The sequence below is a fragment of the Harpia harpyja genome, chromosome 10, assembly GCF_026419915.1.
Source record: "Harpia harpyja isolate bHarHar1 chromosome 10, bHarHar1 primary haplotype, whole genome shotgun sequence".
Taxonomy (NCBI): Eukaryota; Metazoa; Chordata; class Aves; order Accipitriformes; family Accipitridae; genus Harpia; species Harpia harpyja.
Genome location: NC_068949.1, coordinates 40,205,236 through 40,230,408, shown reverse-complemented (window position 1 = coordinate 40,230,408; position 25,173 = coordinate 40,205,236). Strand labels below are relative to the sequence as shown.

At 43.0% G+C, this 25,173-nt stretch overlaps 1 protein-coding gene and 1 long non-coding RNA gene across 2 annotated transcripts; one reads left to right on the top strand and one right to left on the bottom strand.

The window, feature by feature from the left end:
- Window positions 1–1,330: 1,330 nt before the first annotated feature.
- On the bottom strand, window positions 1,331–3,512 carry LOC128147220 (uncharacterized). Its single transcript, XR_008236965.1, has 3 exons — window positions 3,420–3,512; window positions 1,808–2,432; window positions 1,331–1,702 (listed from the first exon to the last, which is right to left on the bottom strand). It is a non-coding gene; the product is annotated as an uncharacterized LOC128147220 (long non-coding RNA).
- Window positions 2,940–25,073, top strand: RGS10 (regulator of G protein signaling 10). Its single transcript, XM_052799626.1, has 5 exons — window positions 2,940–3,114; window positions 9,469–9,587; window positions 11,065–11,151; window positions 17,955–18,098; window positions 21,736–25,073. The coding sequence occupies exons 1-5, from the start codon at window positions 3,066–3,068 to the stop codon at window positions 21,880–21,882; spliced, it is 546 nt and encodes a 181-aa protein (XP_052655586.1). The 5' UTR covers window positions 2,940–3,065; the 3' UTR covers window positions 21,883–25,073.
- Window positions 25,074–25,173: the final 100 nt, after the last annotated feature.

Below are 25,173 nucleotides of genomic sequence, written 5' to 3'. Positions count from 1 at the left end.
CCCATCTCCAGATCGATGGAAGTTAAGTCTTAAAACTACTCCCAATAACCTTTTGTCAGTACATGAGCTTGAAGATTATGTAATTGTCCTAGGAGTACTAGTTCTTAACATTTAAAATCAAAACCTTTGGGCTTTGTGACGTGATTCTTAAAGAAAAATAAAATCTGGTGATACCTGTACTGCTTCAGTGTAAATGTACTGCCCTGAACTACCTGGCATTAATGGATATGATGAGTCTTTTGGAGAGCATGTCCAAGCTATCTTCTCCCCAAACCAATACGTTGTATGTTCCTTTCCCTTGCGCCTGTGCAGGTGCTTGACGTCTCCTGGCTGTACCTGGGTGCTGCTGCTGGTGTGGTTTTACCCCATGCTCTTCTGATGCTTGTACAGAAGTGCCAGTTGTGGTCCAAATACCGTTGTGCCTGTCTCGCACGTCTGCTTGGAAACGCCACGTGCAGCTGTTGAGCAGTTCCCTCAGCAGTGTAGCAAACTTTTTTTTTTTTTTAATCCACACCAAGAGCCAAGAAATCTTTACCAGCTAACACAGCTTTTGGCCCTGGTACTGAAGGCAGAAGTCCAGTGGGGCACAGGCCAAATCATTTCAGCTGGAAGGTATTGTGCTGTTGTTTATTTTGGAAGCACAGATGCAATTTATTCTTGTGTTCAGCATTCTGGTGTCACCAATTCCCAGGAATGAAATCTTGGCCTTGTGCGTGTAAGTGGAAAATATCCATACGTTTCGGTGAGATGGGGAGCCCATCCAAGTTCCCTCTGTGAACACAGCTAGTTATAAATGCATTACTGTGTGTTCAGGATGGGATTTGGCTTAGGTGGAAATAAAACTAGGGTTGACTTCTCTGCTAGCAGTGATTTCTGTGACTGTAGGTATCGGTGCTATTTCCAGGGGGATTTAAGCACTCCCATTGCTTCCCGCTACTGTTGTCCCTGTGCTTCCCGAGGTAATTGTCTGTCGATGGCTTACAATTTTGTCAGAATTACACAAATTTCTCACACTAGCTACATGCTGGATTTTTGATTAAATATTTGTGGTGGGTTAACCCTGGCTGGATGCTAGGTGCCCACCAAAGCTGTTCTATCAGTCCCCTTCCTCAGCTGGGTAGGAGAGAGAAAATATAACAAAGGGCTCATGGGTCAAGATAAGGACAGGGAGAGATCACTCAAACAATTACTGTCGTGGGCAAAACAGACTCAACTTGGTGAAAATTAACTTAACTTATTGCCAATCAGCCAGAGTAGGGTAATGAGAAGTAAAATAAAATCTCAAAACGCCTTCCCTCCACCCCTCCCTTCTTCCCAGGCATAGCTTCACTCCCAGACTCTCTACCTACCCCCTCAGCGGTGCAGGGGGACAGGGAATGGGGGTTATGGTCAGTTCATCACGTGTTGTCTCTGCTGCTTCATCCTCTTTAGGGGGAGCACTCCTCACACTCTTCCCTTGCTCCAGTGTGGGGTCCCTCCTACAGGAGACAGTCCTCCACAAACTTCTCCAATGTGAGCCCTTCCCATGGGCTGCAGTCCTTCAGGCACAGCCTGCTCCAGTGTGGGTCCCCCACGGGGTCACAAGTCCTGCCAGCAAACCTGCTCCAGCGAGGGCTCCTCTCTCCACGGGGCCACAGGTCCTGCCAGGAGCCTGCTCCAGCGCGGGCTTCCCACGGGGTCCCAGCCTCCTTCGGGCATCCCCCTGCTCTGGCGTGGGGTCCTCCCCGGGCTGCAGGTGGAGATCTGCTCCCCTGTGGACCTCCCTGGGCTGCAGGGGGACAGCCTGCCTCAGCATGGTCTTCCCCACGGGCTGCCGGGGAATCTCTGGTCTGGCGCCTGGAGCACCTTCTCCCCTCCTTCTGCACTGACCTGGGGGGCTGCAGGGCTGGGGCTCTCACATCTTCTCACTCCTCTCTCCAGCTGCTGTTTCTGTGTGCCCTGCAACTTTTTTTCCTTCTTAAATCTGTTATAACAGAGGCACTACCACTGTCGCTGGTGGGCTTGGCCTTGGCTGGGGGCAGGTCCGCCTCGGAGCCGGCTGGCATTGGCTCCATCGGACATGGGGGAAGCTTCTAGCAGCTTCTCACAGCAGCCGCCCCTGTAACCCTCTGCTACCAAAACCTTGCCACACAAACCCAACCCAATATTCTGGTAAAAAGTTATTTCTGAAAGTAGAAATACCTTTGTTAAAATCGTAATCGTGCTTCTCCTGTTGAGAAATAAGTGTTCTTCCAAGAAACCTGGCGCTTCTATTTTGGTAAGAAAGCACAGACGTTCATAAAGGTGACCGACCGCCTTAGGGCAGCGTGTTTGTTCTTGCACCTGCTCGGCAAGGACTTAACGGTGTCTGGTGGCTGAGTGCTGGCTGGAGATGCTGCCCGATGTCCGAGAGCACAACGAGAGGAGCAGAGCGGGGAGCAGGAGGCTTGAGCCTGGGAAGAGGAGGGAGAGAGGAGATGGACGTGGGTGAATTGAAACAACGGTGCTGTTCGGAAGGGTTAGGGAAGGCGGGTGAGAGCGGAGAAGGCTGGAACTGGAGCAGCTGGAGGCCCACAGCGAAGGGGCTTAGGCCGGGACGGGGAATGGTGTCGTTCTCCACAGGCACTGGGAGGAGAGAGCGAAGACCCACCATTGCCACGTTGCATTTGGCGGTCTGCGTGCCTCACGGTAACGTGGAAATGCAGCCGCTCCCCTCACCCCGGGACGCGGCGCGGAGGAGCCGCTCCCGGCCCGTCTCGGACCACTGACAGCACCCGTCCTCCGCCGTGCCGGCCTGGCCCGCGGCCGCCCCTCATCATCCCCAGCCCGCCCCGGTGAGGCGGCCCCGCGGCAGACAGCGGGCGGGCGCTGCCTTCCCCTCACGGCCGGTTGGCGGCGGGCAGGGCGCGGCCGCGGCGCCTGTCAGGAGGCGGCGGTTGGTGGGGGGGGGGGGGGAAGGCGGTCGGCTGTGGGGGGAGCGGAGCGGGGCGGGACGGGACGGGGCGGCCTCCCCGCGGGGGAGCGGGGAAGGCTCGGCCGCCCCCTCCGGCTCCGGGCAGCGCGGGGCCGCGCGGCCGCCCCCGAGGATGTTTAACCGGGCCGTGAGCCGGCTCAGCAGGAAGCGCCCGCCGTCAGGTAAGGGGGGTAAAGAGGGCGGCCACCCCGCCCGCTCCCGCCTGAGGAAGTGCCTCCGGCAGGGGAAGGGCTGCGCTTCTCCCTCGCTCCCGACCCAGCGTCGGGGAAGGAAAGCGCGGCCGAGCCCCCTCCCGGCGGCGGGGCGGGGGGCGGCCTGGCCGGGAGCCGGTCTCCCGCCCTTTCGGCTGAGGGGAGCCGAGCGAGCCCGCGCTCCTCGCTCGGGTCCGTTAACCCGGGCCGCGCCGGCTCCTCCGCCCGCCTCGCCGGTCCCCGCGTCCCGCTGGGCTCAGCGGGCTTCAGCTCACCCGCAGGGCGGTTCGCCTTGCTGCGGACCTGTCCCTCGATCGTCAGCCTGGTGGCCGGCGTGGCTCGGCTCTGCCCGGGCTTGCGCCGGAGCCAGGGGCCGTGTTACCGGCGCGCCGAGATGCATTAACCAGCCGCGCTCGGGAAGGAAGCGCGGTTCTTCCCACTCCGGCAGCTGCGCGGAAGAGGGAACTGGATTCTGCTGGGGCTTATGCCTCATCAGCCGAATTTTACTTGCGAACCGCTGCCCGCCGCTGTTGTCGGGAGCGAGGCAATAGCCCGGAACATCAGAGCGTGATTGTTCAAGCTCTAAGTTGACTTTGAGGAGTTTGCCGTTGGAGGGAGCGTCTTAAACCGGGAGTTACGGAGGCGTAATAAACGTAGGACTTCGCAGTTCCCTCTGCAGACAGGCGTTGTAACGTGTTTGTGCCGTTACGGGGCATCTCATGGCGCGGTGCCTCTGATGCTGTAAGTCTGTCCATTCCAAGGGGGTAATAGGTATCCTTGCTAAAACAGTTGGGGTAAAAGTTACAAACTCAGAATTCCAGAAAGTAACGCTACATTTTATAACCTACAGTAAGAAGTTACAGTCTTTCTAAGAAAAGCCAAATGCGGTGTTTGTCTACAGTTGGGTTTTTTTTAAAGGATATATGTCTGGTGAACGCTTCCAGAGATGCTACAAAAGCGGAACGTCCCTCTAGTTTCCTTCCTTATAGTTAAAAGTGGAATCCAGTAGCCATCTGTTGTTAGAGACAGTCAAAAGAGGATGTTGAGGCTCATGCTTTGAACAACCAAAGCATGCAAAGGACAGACCTTCTGTAGTGAAAAGGTCTAAAATTTAGCTGCTACTAAGAAAAAATTGTTGTGGGAGGATTCATCCAGTGGCGCTTGGATACATGGAAAGTAAGGGAATTTTCCCTTTTCAGCTGCCTACTGACGAAGTTGCCTACTCTTTCATAACCTTGGATTTATTAATTCCAGACTGGTCATTGTGGCTGGATAGGCATTCTGGTGACCGTAGGAAAAGACAAGGTATTCAGAGTACTTTTAAAGTAATAAAAAAGGTTTGTGGCTCGCAGCTTTATGATCCAGGTGAAAAAGGGGGAAATGCTGGCAGTGCGATCAGAAGTTCTTCAAGAAGAAATTGAGAAGGCTTTCTCTTAATGTTGTATATTAACCTTTAAATACAGAATGAGGAATATGCTATTTATATGGTGCTTTTGTCGTATCTACTGTTTGTGTGCTGGCTGTCTTTTGTGAAGGAGTTTGCAAAAGGTGTGTGCGGGAAAGAGGCAGTTAGAATAGGCATTTAGGTAAGGGATCCATTCGACAGGATGCTGTGAAGCGTGTGAGTCTGTGCCGTTTGATACGGTGCCATGCAGGCCACTGCATCAACAGTTTGAGAATGACAGCAGCTTGGGAAACCGTTGTGGTGCGTAGTCCTTCTGGAAAGCAGATGGATTAGCATGACTGACTCAATTAGCTGTGTCTGAATCTCTGAAAGTTTGATGGGTTTCCACACTTTTTTATGCTTTTCGAAAGCAAGGGCCGGAACCATGAGTTTTGACTTGCAAAGTTGTATATTTTTATGTTATTGACACCTTCTGCGGTTTCAGTCCAAGCTCCTGCTTGGAGAATGCAAATATTTTCCATTTTTGATACCATGCTTCAACAGATAATTACAGTGTTATTAGTGCTGCACTTACTGTTATATCTATCGTTTACAAAGAGCCTTTATCTGCAGTCCAATGCGGCAGTACTATTGTGCGATGGGGGAAGGCAGCTTCTATAAGATTCTTCTCTAAAATAATGCTCTAGCTAATGTAACTGCCTATTTGTTGGCTTGGTATGGGGTTCTTCTCTAAAATGATGGTGCTATTAAAATAAGCATGTAATCATTTACTGCTTTTGTAGAAGCAGCTGGCCACTGCACATCATGCAAGCAGTTGTGTTATGGTTGTACACTCAGTGGAAAGTTTGCTTCAGCAGAGACTCTACGACCGTGCTCCGCTGTGCATGCTTTGTTGGCTTTCTCTGCCTCTTGGTTTCTAACCAGCATAAAAGACAGCAAGTGCTCTCCTATGACAGAAATGTAGTTAGCGTATTTATCATCTGTTGTACATTCTGTGTGTTACTTTTACAGAAATATTGGTGAAGAGCTGCCATTTTGTAATACCCTTTTTGATGCATAAAATTATCTCTCAGTTTTCAGTAACATCAAATGTCTGCCTTCCTCATTTAAATGATCATACTAATGTATACATTTTGGTTGTCAAATGTTGGTATCGAGCTTGTTATTTCCAGGTTTATATTACTTAACTTTGTCACTGATGATTTTAACAGAAGAAAGTTACCTTTATAAATAGCAAACAGAGATAAATAGGTTTCAGGAGGGTCATTCATGTAATTACATTTATTGCGGTATTGCCTTCTAAAATAAATCGTTTCAGACTTTCATTAAATTGTACTTCAGTGGAAGTATCATTTTTAAGGTAGTTTAGCAATGTGGGGATATGGATTTGGGGATTAGCTTCTTGAGTCATTTGTGGGGAAAACCTCTTTCCTATCTTTTAAACTCTTAAAAAAATTCTAGAAATCACACATCAAATCTGCTAAATGAAACCAGCATGTGGAGTGGAAAGTTATGATCCTAACTGGGGGAGGTCACTTTTGTATTAGAAAAAATGTTTGTGATGGTGTATTTAATGGGATATAATAAAAATACCCAGCAGTTCTAATATCCTTGTAAAATTTCAGGGTGTTGCCTACTGTCATGTGCAGCCTATTTACATTTGCGCTGAAGGGCAATGTTAATGTTTTATGGTGGTTGCAAAGGAACACTGAACATGGGGATTAATGGTGCTCAGCCTGGAGGGAGAAAGCCTGATAAATGCCATGCCCAGCACAGAGACCTGAGCCCTCCAGGACTGTTGGCACATTCCCTGGTATCGCTTTGCCCCTGCCAGCTGTGTTGCCCCCAGCACAGCTGGCAGGATGGTACCAGCCAGGCGATGTCCCCAGCAGGCTGTTTGGATGCAGTTACTGTGTTTTTGGGGGACTGCTCAGGACAAGAGCTGTGCTGCACTGCCTGATGGCAGGATCCAAGAGCGTTCTCCGGTCCCTCGTGTTTATTACGTACAAGCGGTCCGAGGGTCTGCCTCCATGGCGACACTACGGTTGGTGTCCCCTGCCTCGGTGTGGACTGATGCTGGGAGCTGTAGCCCGGGCTGAGCTGGGATTGCGGCTGCTAGTGACACCCGTGCCGGCTCGGCAGAGCTGCCCAGCACCTGCGACGTCCCATAGCCTCTGCTCTGGGGAACTGCAAGCTTGAATCAGTGAGGCGAGGGCTAAATGAAAGGGTTGCATTGTACAAGCAATGGACAGGCAAGCCTCATCTCAGTAGCACAGTACGTTTTGGGTTGTGGGCAGGTGGTTAAGTGAGGAAACAAACTGTAAGAGAGTCCTGTACAGCAAGGCTCAGCAGAACGGACATTAAGAAGTTGTGTGGGTCCTCCCTCCAAAACCAGATTTTTCTCTACTAAGGCCATTGGAGGAGAAGGTAGGGAGAAAGGAAGCAGGGTCATAGGAGAATGCAGGGTTTGGAGGGTGACGAGGAGGAGCAGGGGGGAACGTAAACAGTGGATGGAGCTGGGTTGTGCTGGGTGAGAGGAAGCTAGGGAGAATGGTGATTAGGGAGGAGAGAGAATGGCCGGCAGTAGAATGAGAGATCAGTGAAAGCAGCTGAGGGGAAGCAGATCGATGTGTCCTGGGTACGTGGAAGCACTTGTTCCGGCCTTTGTCTGCTCACCAGAAATATTTTTAGGTTCTCATGGCATTGGGTCTGCCCCGTGTTGCATTGGCTCATTGAAATACATGCTTTTCAAAGTAATCATTAATGTCCACTTAAAATTTGGCTGGAAAAGAAACACTAGAAATAAAATCTCACTCACATAAGTTCTGTGCTAAATCATGTATTAAATAAGGGAATGGCCTGGTTCTTCAGGCCATTAGCAGCTGTACACATAGAGCTGCTGTTCTGCTTGGAGATGAGAGTGTGTAACGAGATTCAAGCTCCTCAGAGGTAATTGTGTTCTGCTCCAATGTACTTGGCTATTCCCACTTAAATCTCACAGATTTTACTGAGATTAGATGCCCAGATACTTTGAGTCAGTTTCCTAAAATAAATTTTGCAAGCAATAATCAAGAACCACATCCTTTTGCATGAGGGGAGGGGAAACTGAGGCACAGTTAACTTGCTGTACTCTTGTGTCATGTATGAAACCTGCTGTAGTGGTTTGGAGACAATCCTCAGGTTCTGACTCATGACCTTTAGCAGAGTTTTCTTATACAGAGCTGTAGGTATACTTGCTGCTTTGGAGACCAATCTGTCACAGTCCTTACCAAAATTGGTTATGATCTTGGATCCTGAAAGGTTTTGTGCAGGCATAGAGTTGTGCATTCATTGTGTAAGAAATTTTAGGTTGGTGCTGTAACTGCAGCGTAGAGTTACAGCAGGACAGGCAAAGGAGAGGCAGGATTTACACATGAAAAATGTAGCCTGCAGTGACCATTTGCTCAATCATTTTAAATGTGTTCCTTCCTTTTACGTCTGTATTTACTTGGGGCACGAGTGTAGATCTCTCAGTGTTAGGCAATGGGTATGGAATCCACAGCTCCAGAAAGTTTACCTCTTTTCCAGCTTTGTAATTTCTCCTGTATAAAAAACCTCATGCCTATCAAGGAAGGAGATGTTCATTCATTTAAAATAGTGGTCCATCTCACTGTTAGAAAAACAAACAGACTCTACAGGTCCCTACCAACCAAAACTCAGTAGGCTTTGCTGTCTGTCGTGCCAATATTTTGTAGGGCTTTAACCTTAGCATTTATCATTCTAGCTACCGGCTAAAAGGGCATCTGATAGTATAGCTCTGCATAGATAGTTTTTTGAGATACTTGCTGAGGTTTAGTTTCATGGTGGAGGAAGGGTTTTTTAACAGAGCTTAAGCAGAAGTTACTAAGATCCACATTTCCAATAAGCTGCTGGGAGAAACGAAGGGGTTATAAAAATAAATAGAACCTGTATTGATTACAGTAAGAGTTTTGTGCACCTTTCCAGTGTGTAGTGACCTGAAGTGGAGCTCTTAGCCTGACTTCTCATGGCCTGCATTCCTGCTGTCTTCCCTGGGCATTTTGGGTGTGAGAAGAAAGGAGGCCAAGTGCTTTATGTCTGTTTTAGAGTTTTTCAGATCAACAGTAATATTCCTGGAATCTTCCCAAGTAATAGGTTTTCTCATGGGTAGCCAGCAAACCATTTTTTTGGCATCACCAGCCTTGGATGTAACATACTTGTCCCTGGGATAGAAAAATTCAAAAACATATACCATCTCTCCTGTCTGTGAGAAGGCTGGCTGTCAGATAAGATGTTGGCACAGTCCAGCACACCTTATAAAAGCAGAATTTCAGTGGACTTGAAAACAAACAAGCAAATGGAAAAAACACCCAAATACCTCTTGCCCAATAGCAGGTTGACTCAGCTGGAATGAGGCTCCTCTGCCAGCTGTCTTTCCTCCTGTTAGACTGGGTTAACATATTGGACTTGTTCTCCTGCTAAACAAAGCATTATTTTTCTTTCTCTCTTTGCCTTTTCCCAACCTCCAGTCATGATTCTTTTCTTAAAAATAAATTTCATGTCTGTGACTGACCAGGATTTGCTTTGTAGAAGCTAATGTCGTTGACAGTGCCAGAACAAAAGGCAATGGTCCTTTTACTACACAGGCTGCGGTCATTGTGTTCCACATGCAAAAGGTGCTTGAACTCCTATAAAATAGTGACAGTGCCTACTTACATACTCATGAATTATATAACTGCAAGGCATTTTTGCCTCCTTATAGGCAAAGAAGAATTCAAATATGTGTGTGTGTTTATTTTCAGTTTTGTGGTATTTCCTTTAAGGAGAGCAGCTGTAATCCAGGGATGCAGAGGGCAATGGGGAAGAAATGTGTGACATGCATCACTTCTAACGAAGATGGTGTTTTTTTCAATTTTTTCCAGAGATAAACGACAGCGAGGGTCACCCAAGCAGCAGCCATCAAACCTTGAAAGGAACCTCAAAATGGGCTACATCACTGGAGAACCTCCTTGAAGATCCAGAAGGAGTGAAACGATTTAGGGTTGCTATATTAACTATGGATATTTATATAAACCAAAATTGGGATTTAAAGCTGAATGAGTCTCAGCATAAATGGTGCAGGTGTGCCAGTGCTGTAAGCACATAGGCATGCATCCTTCTAGATACCTACCCTGAGCAGAGGTGGCAGAGTTGGAGCTGTGGTATTTGCTGAGCTTCTGAGGTAGCGCCTTTTGCCCACTGGCACTGCAGCTTGCTGTCATGGAACATGGCACGTGGAAGACTTTTGGTTGCATCTTTCTAATCAGATCTATCAGCTGTTGCAAGGATTAACAAGTTACTGTTGGATAAACTACAGTCCTTGAGCCACTGATCTCTCTTGCCAAGCATTATTTATCACTGAGGACTGATCCTGTGCTCTTTATTCTCATATGTTGTCCTTACTTAAGCAATGGGTTACCACTACCAGCTCCTCAGCCTGGTAACTCTTGTGTGGCTCTTATTCTGTGTTGCAGCAGCTGTACTGAAAAGAATTCCCTTTACTACAAAGTGTGGGCTTGTGCAGCTCAAAATGCAGGCTTGAGGCTTAATTAGGTGAGGGTGGCAAGTTGGTTTCTCAAGGCCTTCTTGCCATATTAGCTGTAGGAATAGGAACTACCTACTTGAGTATGGTTCTGCCATACCAAGCAATGATAAAATGCACTGGGTTTCCTGCCAGACTGGTTTGAAAAGTGATGAAAACTAGAATTACAAAACACTGTGATTAAGAATTCTTTTAAAAAAAAAAAAGTAATCTTGATGCTATTTAATTCTTGGCATTACTTAATCTCTCTTTTCTAACACTTGAAAGAGAAAACTGATGATCCCCGAGCTATAAATATTTCAGTCATCATGTTTTACAGAGAAATTTAATGTAGATTTTTTCCACGTTTTAAAACATACCTCACTTTTGGAGGAGTGTGCTTTGTTTAAACACTGTCTAGAGAACGCAAATACATCTTCTGCTTTAGTTGACTTAAGTGAATTTATTGCCACTGATGATCATGTTTAGAAACACTTTTATTTGTAGAGATTTTACGCATTAAAAAATCAGAAAGATACTAGATGAGAATCTCAAGTGATCTGTGACTCTCATTAAAATAGTTCATTATACTCACCTGCTAATGAATTCATATATTTTTGGATTTCCCTTTGAGCAATGACTGTAAAATTGCTCGAGTTATTTAAGGGAGACTGAAGAAACTCTTCTTGTTAGTTACTGACACGCTCTGAGATTAAATGTAGCTCATCGTTCTCCTGAAATGTGCTTTCAAAGTGCTGAATGTATGATTGTTCATTTGTGTCTTGGTAGTGTGCAGATGCACTAATGCAGTGGTTCTGTTACACTGCACTATGTAAACTCATACCATGGTAAAACTAGCCGTAGGCGGCTTATAGTTTTAATAGCTATAGTAGGAAGAGAGAAGAACAATTGAGAAATTGGATCCTAATGTTTGTTTGTTTGTTTTTCTTTTCCCTAGGAATTTTTAAAGAAAGAATTTAGTGAAGAAAATGTTTTGTTCTGGCTAGCATGTGAAGAATTTAAGAAAACACAGGGAAAGAAACAGGTATGTTTCCTAAATAAATTTTACTTGTCAACAAAGTTTCCCTAGCGGAGCTGGAGCTATAATGTTTCTGTTGCATAAGATGCTTCATTTGAGTGCAAATAAATATGTTTGAAGGAATTGCACTGAAAGCACGGTGGTGGAATTGTTTGGAAACAAAGCTGGTTCTATTTCAAACCAAAACAAAATGCTGAAATTGTCAAGTTTCCCATGTTTTGAAAACTCTGAACTTTTTGTTGTTGCTTGGGAATAGCAAAAGGTTTAATTCAGTGATGTTGCATCATCTTGCTTGAAAATATATTCATTCAGGACATTTTTTAAAGCATAGCGGGTATTACATGAAAATATACACCATTATTATAAATTTAGTGGAACGTAAAAATAACAATCAGTGCAAACAAAATGTTTTACAATACCAAAAAGAAAAGTTTTGCCTTATCAAATTACAAGTTACAAAACAAAAGAAGTTGAACGTCCATTTAGACTTTTTTGTTTCAATATTTATTCAAATCGACATATACCTGCAGAGCATTTTCGTTTTCATGAAAGTATATTTTTCTAGTAGAAAATATTCTATTGGAATGAGCCACCTCCAGTTTTTTCCACTGCTTGGATCTTGGTCTACATTTAGATCCACCAGGAACACAGGATCCACTTTCATATTTAGGCTTTGAAGCCTATAGAGTCAGGCCTAAAATATGTACTGTGTTTTGTTTGATTGTTTCTGAAAAAATTTTTGTGATTTTTTTCCTTTTTTTTTTTTGAGAAATTCCAGATTTATTTGATCTTTGAGACAAGGATTCTGTGAGCATGAAATGAAGTAGTTTCAAAATTCCAGCTGAGCATCACTGTCCTTGAGAGTCAGACTCCTAAATCCCATAAGCCCTTTTTTTGAAATCCCACCTTTACACTTTTCACATGTGTGCAGCTCTTGTTGCCAAAGGGAGCATTTTAGAAGGCAACAGGTGCAAATGTACAGCCCCTTTGTACTCTTCTGGCCAAAGTAAGCAGAGTACCATGAGGAGGTGAGGCTGGGAAAATGGCACTTAAATCTGCTTCAGATGGGACCGTAAGTGCTTTGACTAACATCAGAAACGTCAGGGAATAGGAATCAGGTGGGGGAACTGGGCTGCTAGGGGTGTTATGAAGTGCAGGCATAAGAGAGCTGCATCCAGACTGCGGGATTCCTCTCTTAAGGTCAAATATCGTCAGCTGAAACTGTTTCCCAGTAGATTTTCAACAAAAGAAAATATCCCTGGATTTTCAACGACACATATTTTTGAGAGGGGAGTCTACTTTCTGTAAATTTCTCTATTTTACACTGAAAAAGCATTCCCTTCAAAACAATTTGCTTGTTTCAGTTGTGAATATTTTTCGGTATTGATAAATCTATCAATAATACAGAAATAATTTTTGCAAGAAGAGGAAAACGTTCAATTTGACTGCACACTGTAATATTTAGCACTGTTTCAGCTTTGTGTATTTAGCTACCTCCCTCCCTCATTAAGGTCCATGTGCGCAGACACTCTTCAGAAAACAGCAGCTAGTCAGGCTATTTTTCTGTAAGATGCAAGGCCTAAAGAGAAATAAAGTAAATGAGACGGGATAAAAGAGGGGACTGTGCTAGATGCCACCATGACGGCAGCAATATCGGTAGCTGGAGTGAGGCCAGGAGTTCTCCTTTCCCCTTGCCTGTAAGGGAATGTTTCAGCTGCAGCCTATCTGGGTTGCGCTGGGAGCCACCTCCTGTCTGGGTGAGCGTGGTTCCATCAGTCCCACTGACCTGGCTCTGCTTCGGCACAAGCTGCAGATCTCATTATTGTGAGTTTGTGACAAAGCGTTTCCTCTCTTTTGTCCCCAGATGTCCATACAACGTCTTGGCTGGTATGTTCGATATGCTGGGCTGGGGATCTAGGTATTCTTATCTCTCTCCCTACTCCATTAAAATAATTTGCTTTCTGAGCTGGTGGAGCAGAAGCCAGCATCACAGTCCACAGCCAAATGGGAAGAACCCTTTGCTTTGTACAGGGCAGATGTTTTTTCTTTGTATGTCGTGCAGTGTCCTTGCCAAGAGGTATGTAGCTTTTGCTTGATACCCCTTGGACAGGTATCAAATTGCATTTTAAAGTGGAAATGAAAGTGGAAAATCCTTCTGTAAGGTCCCACGTTTTGCAATGGGATAATAATCCTATTTTCCCCTTGCTAAATAATTTCCATCTTTTTAGCTATTTTAGGGTTGCACATGCTAGTGCAGGAAATGGTAAACTGTTGTATAGAGACAGTAACTTAATGAATTCTTGAGTGAATTGCCAAAGGAATGGACAGAGACTTAACTAGGTTCCATTTAGCTTAATTATTCAGTACCAATCATTACACAGTATGGTCAATCTGGAGTCTAGTACTGCCAAAGCTATTACAGCTGGCTAGAATAAATGTGCTTTAGAATGACACAGACTTACAGTAAATTTTTATAGCTACTGCTTATGGATGGCTTTGTCTAGATAATTTAAAAAGCTAGAAAAAGCACTAAAATTAGAAATCTTTCCAGTGTTTATAATAGTATGAAGTATGAATTTGTCTTCTGAAAGCGACTCTTGCAGAAATCACTTTGTATCTATCTAATGTGAGCAAAGTATTCTAAAAACAACCTTATACTTATTTTACAACCTGCTTCTCATTAAAACTGGTTTACCACAGAAACTAGCTTATAGACACTTAGACTTTTGGTCAGATGAAGTTGATTTCAATTTAACCCAGTTCGTATGAGATTTTTTTTTCCCCATTGTTAAAGTAGAAGATAAACTTTTCAGTACTTGACGTGAGAGTGTTAGCGTGGGGTTTTTTCTTGGTCAGTTTAAACTTTCACAAAGGTCACCGTCTGGCCAGTGGATTAAATATCCATTGTGCCTAGTGTTATTGTCATCCCTTCAGTGTCAGCCTGGAGCAGTGTTTGGTTTTGTACAGGCTGCTATACCATTAGGTACAATGTTATATATTAGGTATAATATATATAGCCACCATTAGGGTGGTTGGCTCAGTAAAAGTGCTGTCCTTCCCTCATGTCCTTTCTGGTCTTCACAGGTAGATGCAGGCTCACCCTGCTCCTGCTTTTTGTTGGTTGCAAACTGTCTAACTGTGTTAGTGCTGTTCTGAGAAAATATCCTGGGCCTTTCCTCACAGCTTCTTAAATTTGGTTCAGTTGTTACTCTAACCACAGTCACGTGGGCTCTGCCTAGAAGCTGACTTATATCAAGCCAACACAGGCAGATCTTGCAAGATGCTGTGCAGATACATCTTCCGTGTCCCCTTCCTCTTGAATGTGAACTGCTATGCAGCCGGGATTGCTAGATCACGGGACGAGAGGGAGCACCGGCAAGAAGAAGCCAGGCCCTTGACTGTTGTGTTGGCTCTAGACTAGTGGTGGGAGCGCTTAGTCAGGAGAAAGCAGAAATGTAGTTCAGACCAGACTGCTCCAAGAGTTTGTGTTTGTTTTCCTGTTTGGGTGAACTAATAAAAAATGCATGCATATTTCGGGGAGCAGGGGAGATTTTCAGCATCTGCAGAGCTAGACACCAAGCAGACTACGTTACTGGACTAGGCAGGTTTTAGATGGACTGGATTCAGCCTATCTTCTTGCAGTACAGAAGCAAAAACTCCTCCCCTCAGCTCAAAACACGTCTCTGTAGTTTTAAAAAAAGGATATTCTTTCTTCATCATTCCTTTAAAATTGAAGTTAAAATAGAAATGTAATTTTTAGCGAAGACTGAGGAAGGAATTAGGTCAAGTCCACTTGTAGCAGTGAGCTCTGCTGCCACCCATATGGTCCTCATCTTAGGACACATTTAATTATTGAAATGGGAGTGGTGGGGATAAGTGCATAAAATTTAACTTTAAATATTTTATTGGAGTTAGTCATATGCTGTTGCGTTTGTGACTGTTGATGAAATAAACAACGTCCATTGTGCTACTTCCCAAGGTTTAAGTGTTTCTTCTCTTGCAGCTGAGCTTTAAAAATAAATTACAGGTTATAATAAATGCTTTAAACTACAGGGAATCTTTTCAGCTATTGCTAAAACCCACCAAAATACCCATGTCGAGAAGTTTTGTAGAGAACAATTTCAGAACAAAGTATACCTATTCAAGACTTTCTTTTGCCACTTCCCATGTGTAATGTGGCAATGGTTAAGCAGAACTGGGTAATGCTGCACAGCTGCTAACTGCTGGAGCCTGTTCTGATGAGCATCTGGGAGTTCCATTCACCTCATTTGGGAACCACACAGGCTTGAGAGCTGAATTTGACCTTAGGAAAGGAAGTGGGAAAGAATATTCTATCCACTTGAAATAGTGAGGGGGATTTCTGTAGACAGAACTTTGTACTCCAAATGGGAATTTGGCACGGATGCTGGGGTGAGCACGCAGATGTAAGTGAGAAGTGCCAGAAATCCTTTAATAACCACCTGTGAACAAGATCCCAGTGTAAGTGTTGTTTAGATTCCAGAGTCGAGTCCCCTGTGCTGAGGCATTAGTTTCAGGCTGACGCAGAACAAAGAATGCCGCCCACTGAATGGGGAACATTGCTGTCTCTTCTCCCTGAACCTGGCTCTCCCTGAATGTCATTTGCAGGATGCATAAACATGCTGGCAGCTTTAACTGTACTTTCTTTAAAAAAAAAAAAAAAAAAAATCGTAGTTAAACTGATGCTCTACTACTGAAGCATAGATGTAGAGTAACAGTTGTTCCATGTGGAGCAGAAGCTGTAATGTTTGGCTGTGCGTTTCCATATTTACTATAAAGCCAGGTCCCCTGCGCCTCTCTAACAACCCCCTCTCCCTACCAGAGTGCTTTCGCTTCCTTTCTTTGTCATTCTTCCCTGCAAAATCCAGAGATCCTTCCCATTTTGCCAGCCTCCCACACAATTCTCTTGTTCCCCTCCATGTTCTTTAAACTTCCCCACAGTACTTCCAGTTTCATGTTTCCCCTCAAGCCTTGCTCTGCTCTTTCTCGGCAGTGCCCAGCTTGCTTCTGTGTTCCTTGAGCCAGCAGCACCTTGTGTTGTGCCTGAGATGGAGCTATGTGTGCATTGATTAGCTAGCTGCTAAGTACATGCTGGCAGTTGAAGTAGGTGACTTTTGAACATATACTGCAGCTTCTCCCCCAGCGCACACACTGCTTTTTCTTTCCTTTTCCTTTTTCTTGCCACTCTTTTCCATTGAATCAGTAGGAGGGTAATTATTTCTTAGTCCTTTGCCCCTCTCTTAAATATGGTTCAATTGGACAGCAGGTTCAAAAGTTATTTAGGTAGGACTGACAGTCAGTACAATCGCTTATGCTTGCTCATGCGATAATAGCTAAAGGTACCTTTACTGTGTCTGCATTAGGGTATTAACCTTACCAGTTAAAGCCATCATAACTCTGATCGATTGGATTAACTGCTCATTGAGAACAGACATGGCTGACCCAGTCCACCCTGATCTGTGAAACTGAAAAGATCAGAAATTGTTAAAAACACTTCATTGTGACCTAATGCACCTGACACATGATGTTCTACCCATCAGATGAATAATCTGTTTTTAAGAGGAATACTCCTGGAAAATGTGTCCCCTTCAGCAGCGAGAGAGTTAACTCTTTAGGCCTTGTGAATTGTCAAACACATGTAGCTTTTCTTCTAATTATCCCCAAATGTTGATTCTCAGCTGTAAAACATGAAAGAAATTCTGTGACTCCTTCATGGGCAAGGATTTAAATGCTTCCTTCTTCAAGCCCACTTCCCACCAAAGACGCAGCCCTTTAGTTGGTGCTGGTCTGGAGATGCGGTTGCCCATTAGATGTACGATGGGGAATGCTGACAAGTACCTGTGGCTTGGGATTGTACAGTGCCTGCTCCTGCATGGGCCTCATTTTCAGTGAGCAGAATTCACATTGCAGCAGGAGGCTTGCCTCTCTTCTCCCCCACTGGCTTTCTCTTATCTGACCTTCTGGTCAAGGGGGAGCTTGCATTGAATTTCAGAGGACTGTGACCACTCATTTACTGCTTTGAAGCTTAAAGATGCTAGGTTGAGTCAAAATGTTATCCCTGTTACTGATTTATCAAGAGAAGAACACTGAAACAGGATTGCTGAAATCAGGGCAAACACTAACAAACAGCTTTATGCAAGTCACACCTATCCTTATTTATCAGCTTTCAGAGGCTCTTGAGAGTCTTATCTTTACCATTAGCCAAGCTGCTGGGTTTTTTTAATCGTGTAGTCAGTGTTGCATGTGAGCTGCCCTGAGGTAAAAACGTAGTTAGGACAAAGCATGTAGTATGACAAGGTTATCTAGCAGTAGCATGGATTATACACTGACTTTGCTTAGTTTTGCCTTACAGTACAAGTAAGTTTCCACAGTGTTTTTTCCTCTGGGTTCCTTGTGCATACTGATTAACTGTTAGTAAAAATAGTCTTCTAAATAGTGAAGACAAGGCCTAGCTGATGACGCTGAGCAGTTTTACACTGGATACTCGGATTCAAACATCACAACCTGCTGTTTGACCCAAGTGCTGAATACTGGAAGCTTCCACTGACGTCAGTGCAGCAGTTGGCCTGCAGAGATGTTTTTCCTCCAGTACAAATGAATATATACAAATAAGCTATTGTATGTATATTTGTTTTGTTACTTGTTTTCTTTTTTAATTCAGACTATGTTTTGGGTTTAGGATGTAAACCTCAAGAAGTAAGTGACCTAGAGCAGTCTTCAACAAAACATTAACAAATATGGAGAATATTCCCACAGCAAATAATTCTTTAAATAAATATGCCCTTTTGCAGATGCAAGAAAAAGCTAAAGAAATTTATATGACTTTCCTGTCCAGTAAAGCTTCCTCCCAAGTCAATGTTGAAGGGCAGTCCCGTTTGAATGAGACCATTTTGGAGACACCTCACCCTCTCATGTTTCAGAAGCTCCAGGACCAGGTAAAGTTATTTTTTTCAAGAACAGAGTTTCTTTAGGTTTTGTCTGCTTTTAATGGACTCTGCTTTCTAAGCACAAGCTAGTGTAGGAAGTTGGGAATGTGCCTGTTGCTACCTGTGGCTTGGATTGAATAGGTAGGCATGGAGCTGGGTTGCTTCCGTATTGGCGATATTAATGCAGCCACTCTGAGGGTGAATGCACTGTATCCCAGGTTCTTGGCCCCATCTAACTAGGGCCAATTAGTTAAGACACTCAGTGCAACCACACTGATTCCAGTTCAGGACTTCCCTGGAAAATTGGATGAAGTTTTCTCCTGGGTTCCTCTGCTGGTAGCTTGAGAATCACCCAGCTGACTAGCTTTGTGCCTACGTTTTCCTGTGTGTTCACTTGAGCTGAGTCATTGCTGATGTTTGTTTCCGTAGTTGCCACTGGTTTCCCTGAGATCTCAAGATTCTTCACTTTGCTTTGTTTTGGTATTTATATTGATATGAATATAATGCAATTTCCTGAAAAGTCTCCTCTTCTGTAACACACAAAACTTAAAAGAGGAGTTGGTATCTGCTTTGCCTTTTCCTACAGAACTTGGGAGGTCTGGCAGAAATTAGGTGACGTTTTGCAGGCACGTCTTTTGGTGGTAAATTTTCTTGCTATTTAGCTTATTTTAAAGCATAAGTTATGAAGTGAGTCATTCTTATCTGAGGCTTTCCAGCACTTGCAGTCTGGACTATTTCTAATTTCTGTACCATCCTCAGGACTACCTGTATTTTCCATTTGGCTTTTTCTTTTGTGGAGAAACAGCACACTGATTTAAATAGTGTTTTCAATGCATTTCACATCAGGTGTTGAATAAGTTAGTTGGGCACTGGCTGGGTCAATTGAAGCAGTCTGAGGAGCAAAGGCTCTGCTGTCTTTCAAACAGGTTCCAAGTCATTAGCAGTGGAAATGTCTGAAACTCAATTTCCATGTGAAGAAATAGTTTTTCATGGACGAACTTCTGACTTGGGGGAAGGGAAGGAAAATGTTCTGGTAAATCTAAGCACTGCAGTTTAGGCTGGGTGATTACGAGAGTGAAGCTGGAGAGACTACTGGAGTTAAAATGTTTTGCAGTTTCACAAATGAGCATGCATGTGAACAGCCAGGGATTAGTAATACCTGAATTGGAAACACACTAGACCAGTGGTAGAGGAGTCCCACTAGTGTGGGAAGAAAGTCTGTGAACTTTTAAAACCAAATGCAGAGCATTTCTACGTTGTTGCAGGTTTCAACCGCTTAAAGCTTCTGTTTATTGCTGTTAGATAATAGTTCAGGAAGAGTTATGGTCTTCTCTAGTTTTCAATCCTTATAAAGTTATGAAGAGTGGTATAATTTGTTCTCTAAAGAACAGTGTTAACTACTGCTGGCACTGTGTGTCTGAAGTATAAAAAGGCAGAGCTTGAAAGCCACAGTCTGGTCTACAACATTACTGGTAACTAGCACTTCAGTTCTCCAGAGACCTACTGATTTAAATGGGGCTACTTGTGGGGAGTGGTTTTGTGCTCATGGGATGGCCTTAAACAAATAGCTTGGAGGCAGTTGTTCATGCTGAATAAAGTGGGGTTAGTGGTTCATAGAAATCTGTAGATGTCGAAATACTTATGGGGTAAGTGTTCCTGCTCCACAGAGGTGATGAGAGGAGGGGAGGGAAAAAGACAATTCTGCTTTTGCATGTGATTATAAAATCTGTCTGTCATGTGCATTTGGCTGACCAGACTCCAGAAGGTTTTGGTCTTACAGTGCTCTTTCACTCTGGGAGATGCTTTAAATGATACCAGGAACAAGAGGGGTCTAAGTTCTTAACACTGACTTATGATGTTTTAAGGGGCAATGTCTTCCTTACAGTTTTATTTTCCCTTGAGCTAGTTGGATAAATTTAATTATCTTGTAGTTAGCCAGCACCAGGAGGTGTAATTTGACTTTGCTTAACTGCATTGATTTGGGTCTACACTGAGTGGGTGTTTTGGGATTTTTAGCCTTTCAATATGTAGCTTATAAAGCAAGATTTCTACTGTTTTAAACATGAACTTAAATATTTAAGTATGTAAACAAACAGTTGTTAGTAAATGCTTCATGTAATTTATTTGCAAGGGGGATATTTCAGCAAACACGCAGAGCAGAACAGTCAAATTTTGTGTGTTTGCCTTTATCTGTCCAGGTTCCTTGAGGATGTGAAATGAAAAAGCAGTTTGAGGTTATTATTTTTTTTCTTCCTAACAAACAGTTGTATTACCCAGTTGTACTATGAGTTAGAAATGAGGCCCATAAAGATAAAGTTCCAGTTATCCACACATGGATTATCCACACACGCAGTTCAGAATCCAGAAATTCATCTTGGAAATTTAGTTACTCTGAGTACCATAAAATGTAATCAGTCATGAAGCATGACTCAGAGAGGCTCCGCCAGTGAAATAATAGGCAGAGAGTGATGTAGGCTTTGGTTTTGCCTCAATTATAGTTTTGAGTTTTACTTTTTTCCTTCCCCCCTGTTTCAAGACCAAGCAAAATATAGTCCTGACCTTGACACCTGAACAGATTCCAGGCTCCTCTCCCAAGCCCTTTTGTTTTGTTTTCAGAAAACTCCAAATGAGTTCTAGCTTTTTTGTCTGAAATGGGTATAAATAGAAGAGAAAACAGTTATGTTGAGGGATGAGACTAAACTCAAGCCCTGGGAGAGAAAAGCTATACTCAGTGATGACTTCATGCTTCCATGCTGGCTGTATACTGGCTATGAGAAGAAGGGCAGATCTTGGGCTAGTGAAAAGCCTAATAGCACAAATTTAATCCGTCACCAATTTTAAACCACATTTTAACTGGCAAATTACATCCATATCAGATCAGCTCTTTGTGACAGGTACCTGGAGCATTTCTGATCTGACCTGAGACCAGTCTTGGTATTCGGTTGTATAGCAGTCTAAAAAGGATGAGAAGATTGGTATAAGCTTAAGAAACATTGGTTAAACCAGTTGTTTCAGTCTAGGTTCAGTTTGAAGTTTTAGTACTTGTGTAAATTATTTAGAGGCTTTTCTTAATTATCCAGTGCTCTGCATGTATAATGAGCTATTCTGTAATGTTCAAGAGTAACTGCAGTCAGAAAGGTGCCTAAAAGGTACCTCTTTTTCTTCAGCTCTGCTTCCTCCCTCTGAATATCTTCCAACTACCCTGCCAGAAGGACACCCTCGCTAGGTTTTACTCCTGGTGGCTTTGCAGGCCTAAGGCTGCTGTGGGAGGGGACCAGGTAATGTCCTGGTTTGTCCACACGTGCAATTATCTGATCATCAGCTGCAAAATCCTACCTAGTGACCATGGCATGTGACCTTCCACCTTCAGTATTAGGTTTTCAGAGTTGGCTATTGTGAAAACCATAATCTGATTCTTAAACTAATATGGACATTATTGCAAAACGGCGACCGTGGAACTTGCAATATTGTTTGCTATGTGCAGCCCCTTTTGAGAGTTTGAAGTGTGTTTTAATGTCATGCTTTTTAGTAACGCTTTAGTACTAACAGAACAAAAATACATTAGAGTTCATATACCGTCCTTCTCATTTAAAATCTAGTTTTACTTAGGTCATTGGTTTTGTGTTTTTTTCCCCCCTCTTACCAGATATTCAATCTCATGAAATATGACAGCTACAGCCGCTTCTTAAAGTCAGAGATATTCCTAAACCATAAGAAGAGCGAGGAGCAAGAGGAGAATTCACCAGAGGCTCAGACTGCAGCTAAAAGAGCATCAAGAATTTACAACACATGATACAATGAATCTCTTAAGGAGAGGCAATACAATAACTAAATTACACTCAGGAACAGTCTAGGTTTATGGCAGTTGCATTTAGGGCTTGAAAAGCTCAAAACCTTTTTAGGAGATACTTACCTTCTTAATTGCTTGAACGACTAATTGTTTTTGCATGATAGCTAATAACCAAGCACCCATGGGAAGACTGTTTCCTAGCTAAAAGGCTGAGGTATTCCTCCATAGCATGAATTGCATTTCATATTTTACAAGTTAAAATGCTTTCAATTTTTGTATTTTCTTTTGTGAGACACCATGATGATGAGAAATGGGAGATAGGTTGGTTGTTTTTTTATTTTTGCCTTGTAATTTTTATTTGTGGCCAGATTTTACATCCTGAATTGCTGGGAGAAGCTGCTGAGGAGTACATTTCACGTTACTTTGTGGATGAGTCATTCATAGCAAACTTAATCATGAAGGGACAGCATCTTTCAGGGTTAAGCTCAATCGAATCCAATCCCTTCCTATGTAACTTTGTTCTTTCAAGGTGCTATCTGTTTTGCTTTGCCTTTATTTTTTAATCAAAACACTTATCTAATCATGATTTTAATTTCTGTATTTCTTAAATTTCCCCCTTTTTTTGCAGTAGACAATCACCTTCTTCAGAGGATGAAATAACCTGTATTCCCTTGGGAACAAAATCTCTTAAGATAGAGAGAATCTCTGAAGAACTTCTAACAGCCTTTAGGAAACCTGACAGTTAATATCCCACTCTGGGCACACTGATTTCAGCAAAGCTTGACTCTGCCATGTCCTGCATGTCAGCATAACATCAGTGTCAGATGCCGGTATTGGGAAGCATCTGGTCTCTTCTAGGTCTCCTGAGCAATCCTGCTCTGTGCAGCAAGAATACTTTGGCAAAGGACCAACCAACAAAGTCTGGCTTTGTTTTACTAAAATCTTTCTACTAAAATCACCCTGCCTAATTTTGTTTGCCTACGAGAAGTATTTCGGTGTTTCCTAATTGTAACTTTTGATAGCTGCAATGCAACAAGGGGTTGACGTTGTGATTTAGCCATTCTCACATCAAGCTTGAGAGGAAGGGGAATTGATTTCTGCCCAGAGCAATAAAAGATGAAATGTCAGGGTGGCAAAGGAAGACGCTCCCAATGAGCCTTCCATATCGTCCTGGGACTGTGTCAGAGCTGCAAAGCACATTTTGGCATACAATTTTTTATGTGTTCGTATATTTTTTAATTAGTTCACTGCAGTGTTACTAAATTGCAGTTTAAGTTGGGAAAGCCTATTAGCTACGTGCTCTATTTACAAGCTTTGCAGTGTGTAGTCTAGCTGTTTCACATTCTCTCATTATTTAATCCTTCATTTTTTGCACTTCTTTTCTTGAACTTTTGTTTATGTGCTGGTTAATCTAAATGCACAGTTAGCTTTTGATTGTTTTATAGTTCTTTTTTGTCAGAAAGGCCAGATATGTTTTATACATTACTGTCACTATCAATGTTTTCAAACAAAGTCTAGATTGTAATTTTTGAGGATGCAAACTCACTTGGTAGACTTGATTATTTCTTTTAACTCTGAGCCACTCTTGCAGGTAATATGTAAAGAAAATTGCTTCCCTGGGCTCTTCCCTAGTTAGATGTAAGAGCAGGAACAGGAGTTCCGATTCTTCCCCTAGAGCTAAATGGCCTGTTCATTTTTAGAAAATCAAAGAAGAGGTCAGTGCCTCCGTATGCATGTTTTAAGATATAATTCTTATGCACTGAGTTCATTTTCCTTTTATGCTCTCAAAAGATTTAATGGTGAAGTCATAATCTTGCTTCAGGCACTTTTCAGTGGTATTTGACCTCATGCTTAAGTTGTATTTCAGTGTTTTGCTGAATAGGAACGAAGTAAACACATGCATGAATCCTTTTGTTGTGATGGGGCCTAGGCAATAGGACCATCCAGTTCTGGACCTGCCAACTATTTGTAACCTCAGGATTACCTCTTTTGAAAATTCACTGTAATAATGAACTCTTAATGCCTGCCACAGCAGAGGACAGAACTTCGATACCATTGAAGTCCTTGGGAATGGGCAGCTTAAACACATTTAGGAGTTGGGATTTGTCTCTTCCCAGTAAATGCAGCAGAAGTCTTAGTGATATCAAAAAACGCAGGGTGGGGACCTTCAGGGGAAAAATGCAGATGAGCTCTTACCACATTCATCACATGGATGCACAGTAGATTCATTTTTAATCATATTGATTTTAAAAACACATGAGTAATGGAGAAGAGTCTTTGACTATCATGTTTTAAAATAATAATAATAAAAAATAAAACCAGAAGCTCTATGAACAATGGTAGGGCATTAAAGAGAGAAAATACTCATTTGTAGCTGCTTATAAACAACATTTTCCTTGGCAATATGCTCCCTGTCTGGTACTGTCTTATTTGCTTGTTAAAGCAAATGCCCCATAGGAGTAGACACAAAGGTGCTTTACACTACTACCAAGCAAAAGTTACTCAAACGGAAATTATTTTTTAGCAGCATCTCAATGCCTATGTTGTTTATTTCAATACCTGTGATGTTACTAAGATAATATACCTAAATACACAAAATTCTTAATCATTGAATTGCTCTTTTTCCTCAGAAGTAAAAAGCTCATTGCCCTATTGGCTGTCTTTTTTGTGGTGTCTGGTTTTGGCTTGTTTTTTAGAAGAAAACCAACAACTAGACTTGCAAGGTGCAGAAATGAAAGGTTTTTTTCCTATCCATTAGATCACCTGTATTTTCCAGTAAAAGAGCAATCAAAATAAAACAACGCAAGCTGATGTCTGTAATTGCAGCATGTATATATGTGGAGAAGGTTATTTTGCTTCTGTTGATATTATCACTGATCAAACTTACTTTGTGAAATAGATTACATTTTCTCTGTGGCATATAACAAATTGCACCGACAGAAAAGGAACTGAGTTTCCCTGTAAGTAAATCCTGCATTCCAGGAACAACTGGGAACCTCAGGCTGTAAGTGGGTACTCAGAGTTGCTTTACGTAGAGATTAAAGATAGGATCTACTCCTTTTCATAGAACTTACACTGAAGGTGTGAGCACAAAATGCAAGCAATAGAAGTTTCATGCCTGATTGCATGCCTTAAACTCTACCCTATTGTGTGTTTCTCAGCTAAAAATTAAAATATTCTACAAGTACACCAAATCCATGTGCTGACAGTCGTTTTATGTTTTGAACAGTTTGGGCCAAGATCACTTCATATCCCACAGTTATCCCATTTTCTGCTTTCAGTCCCTATTAACAC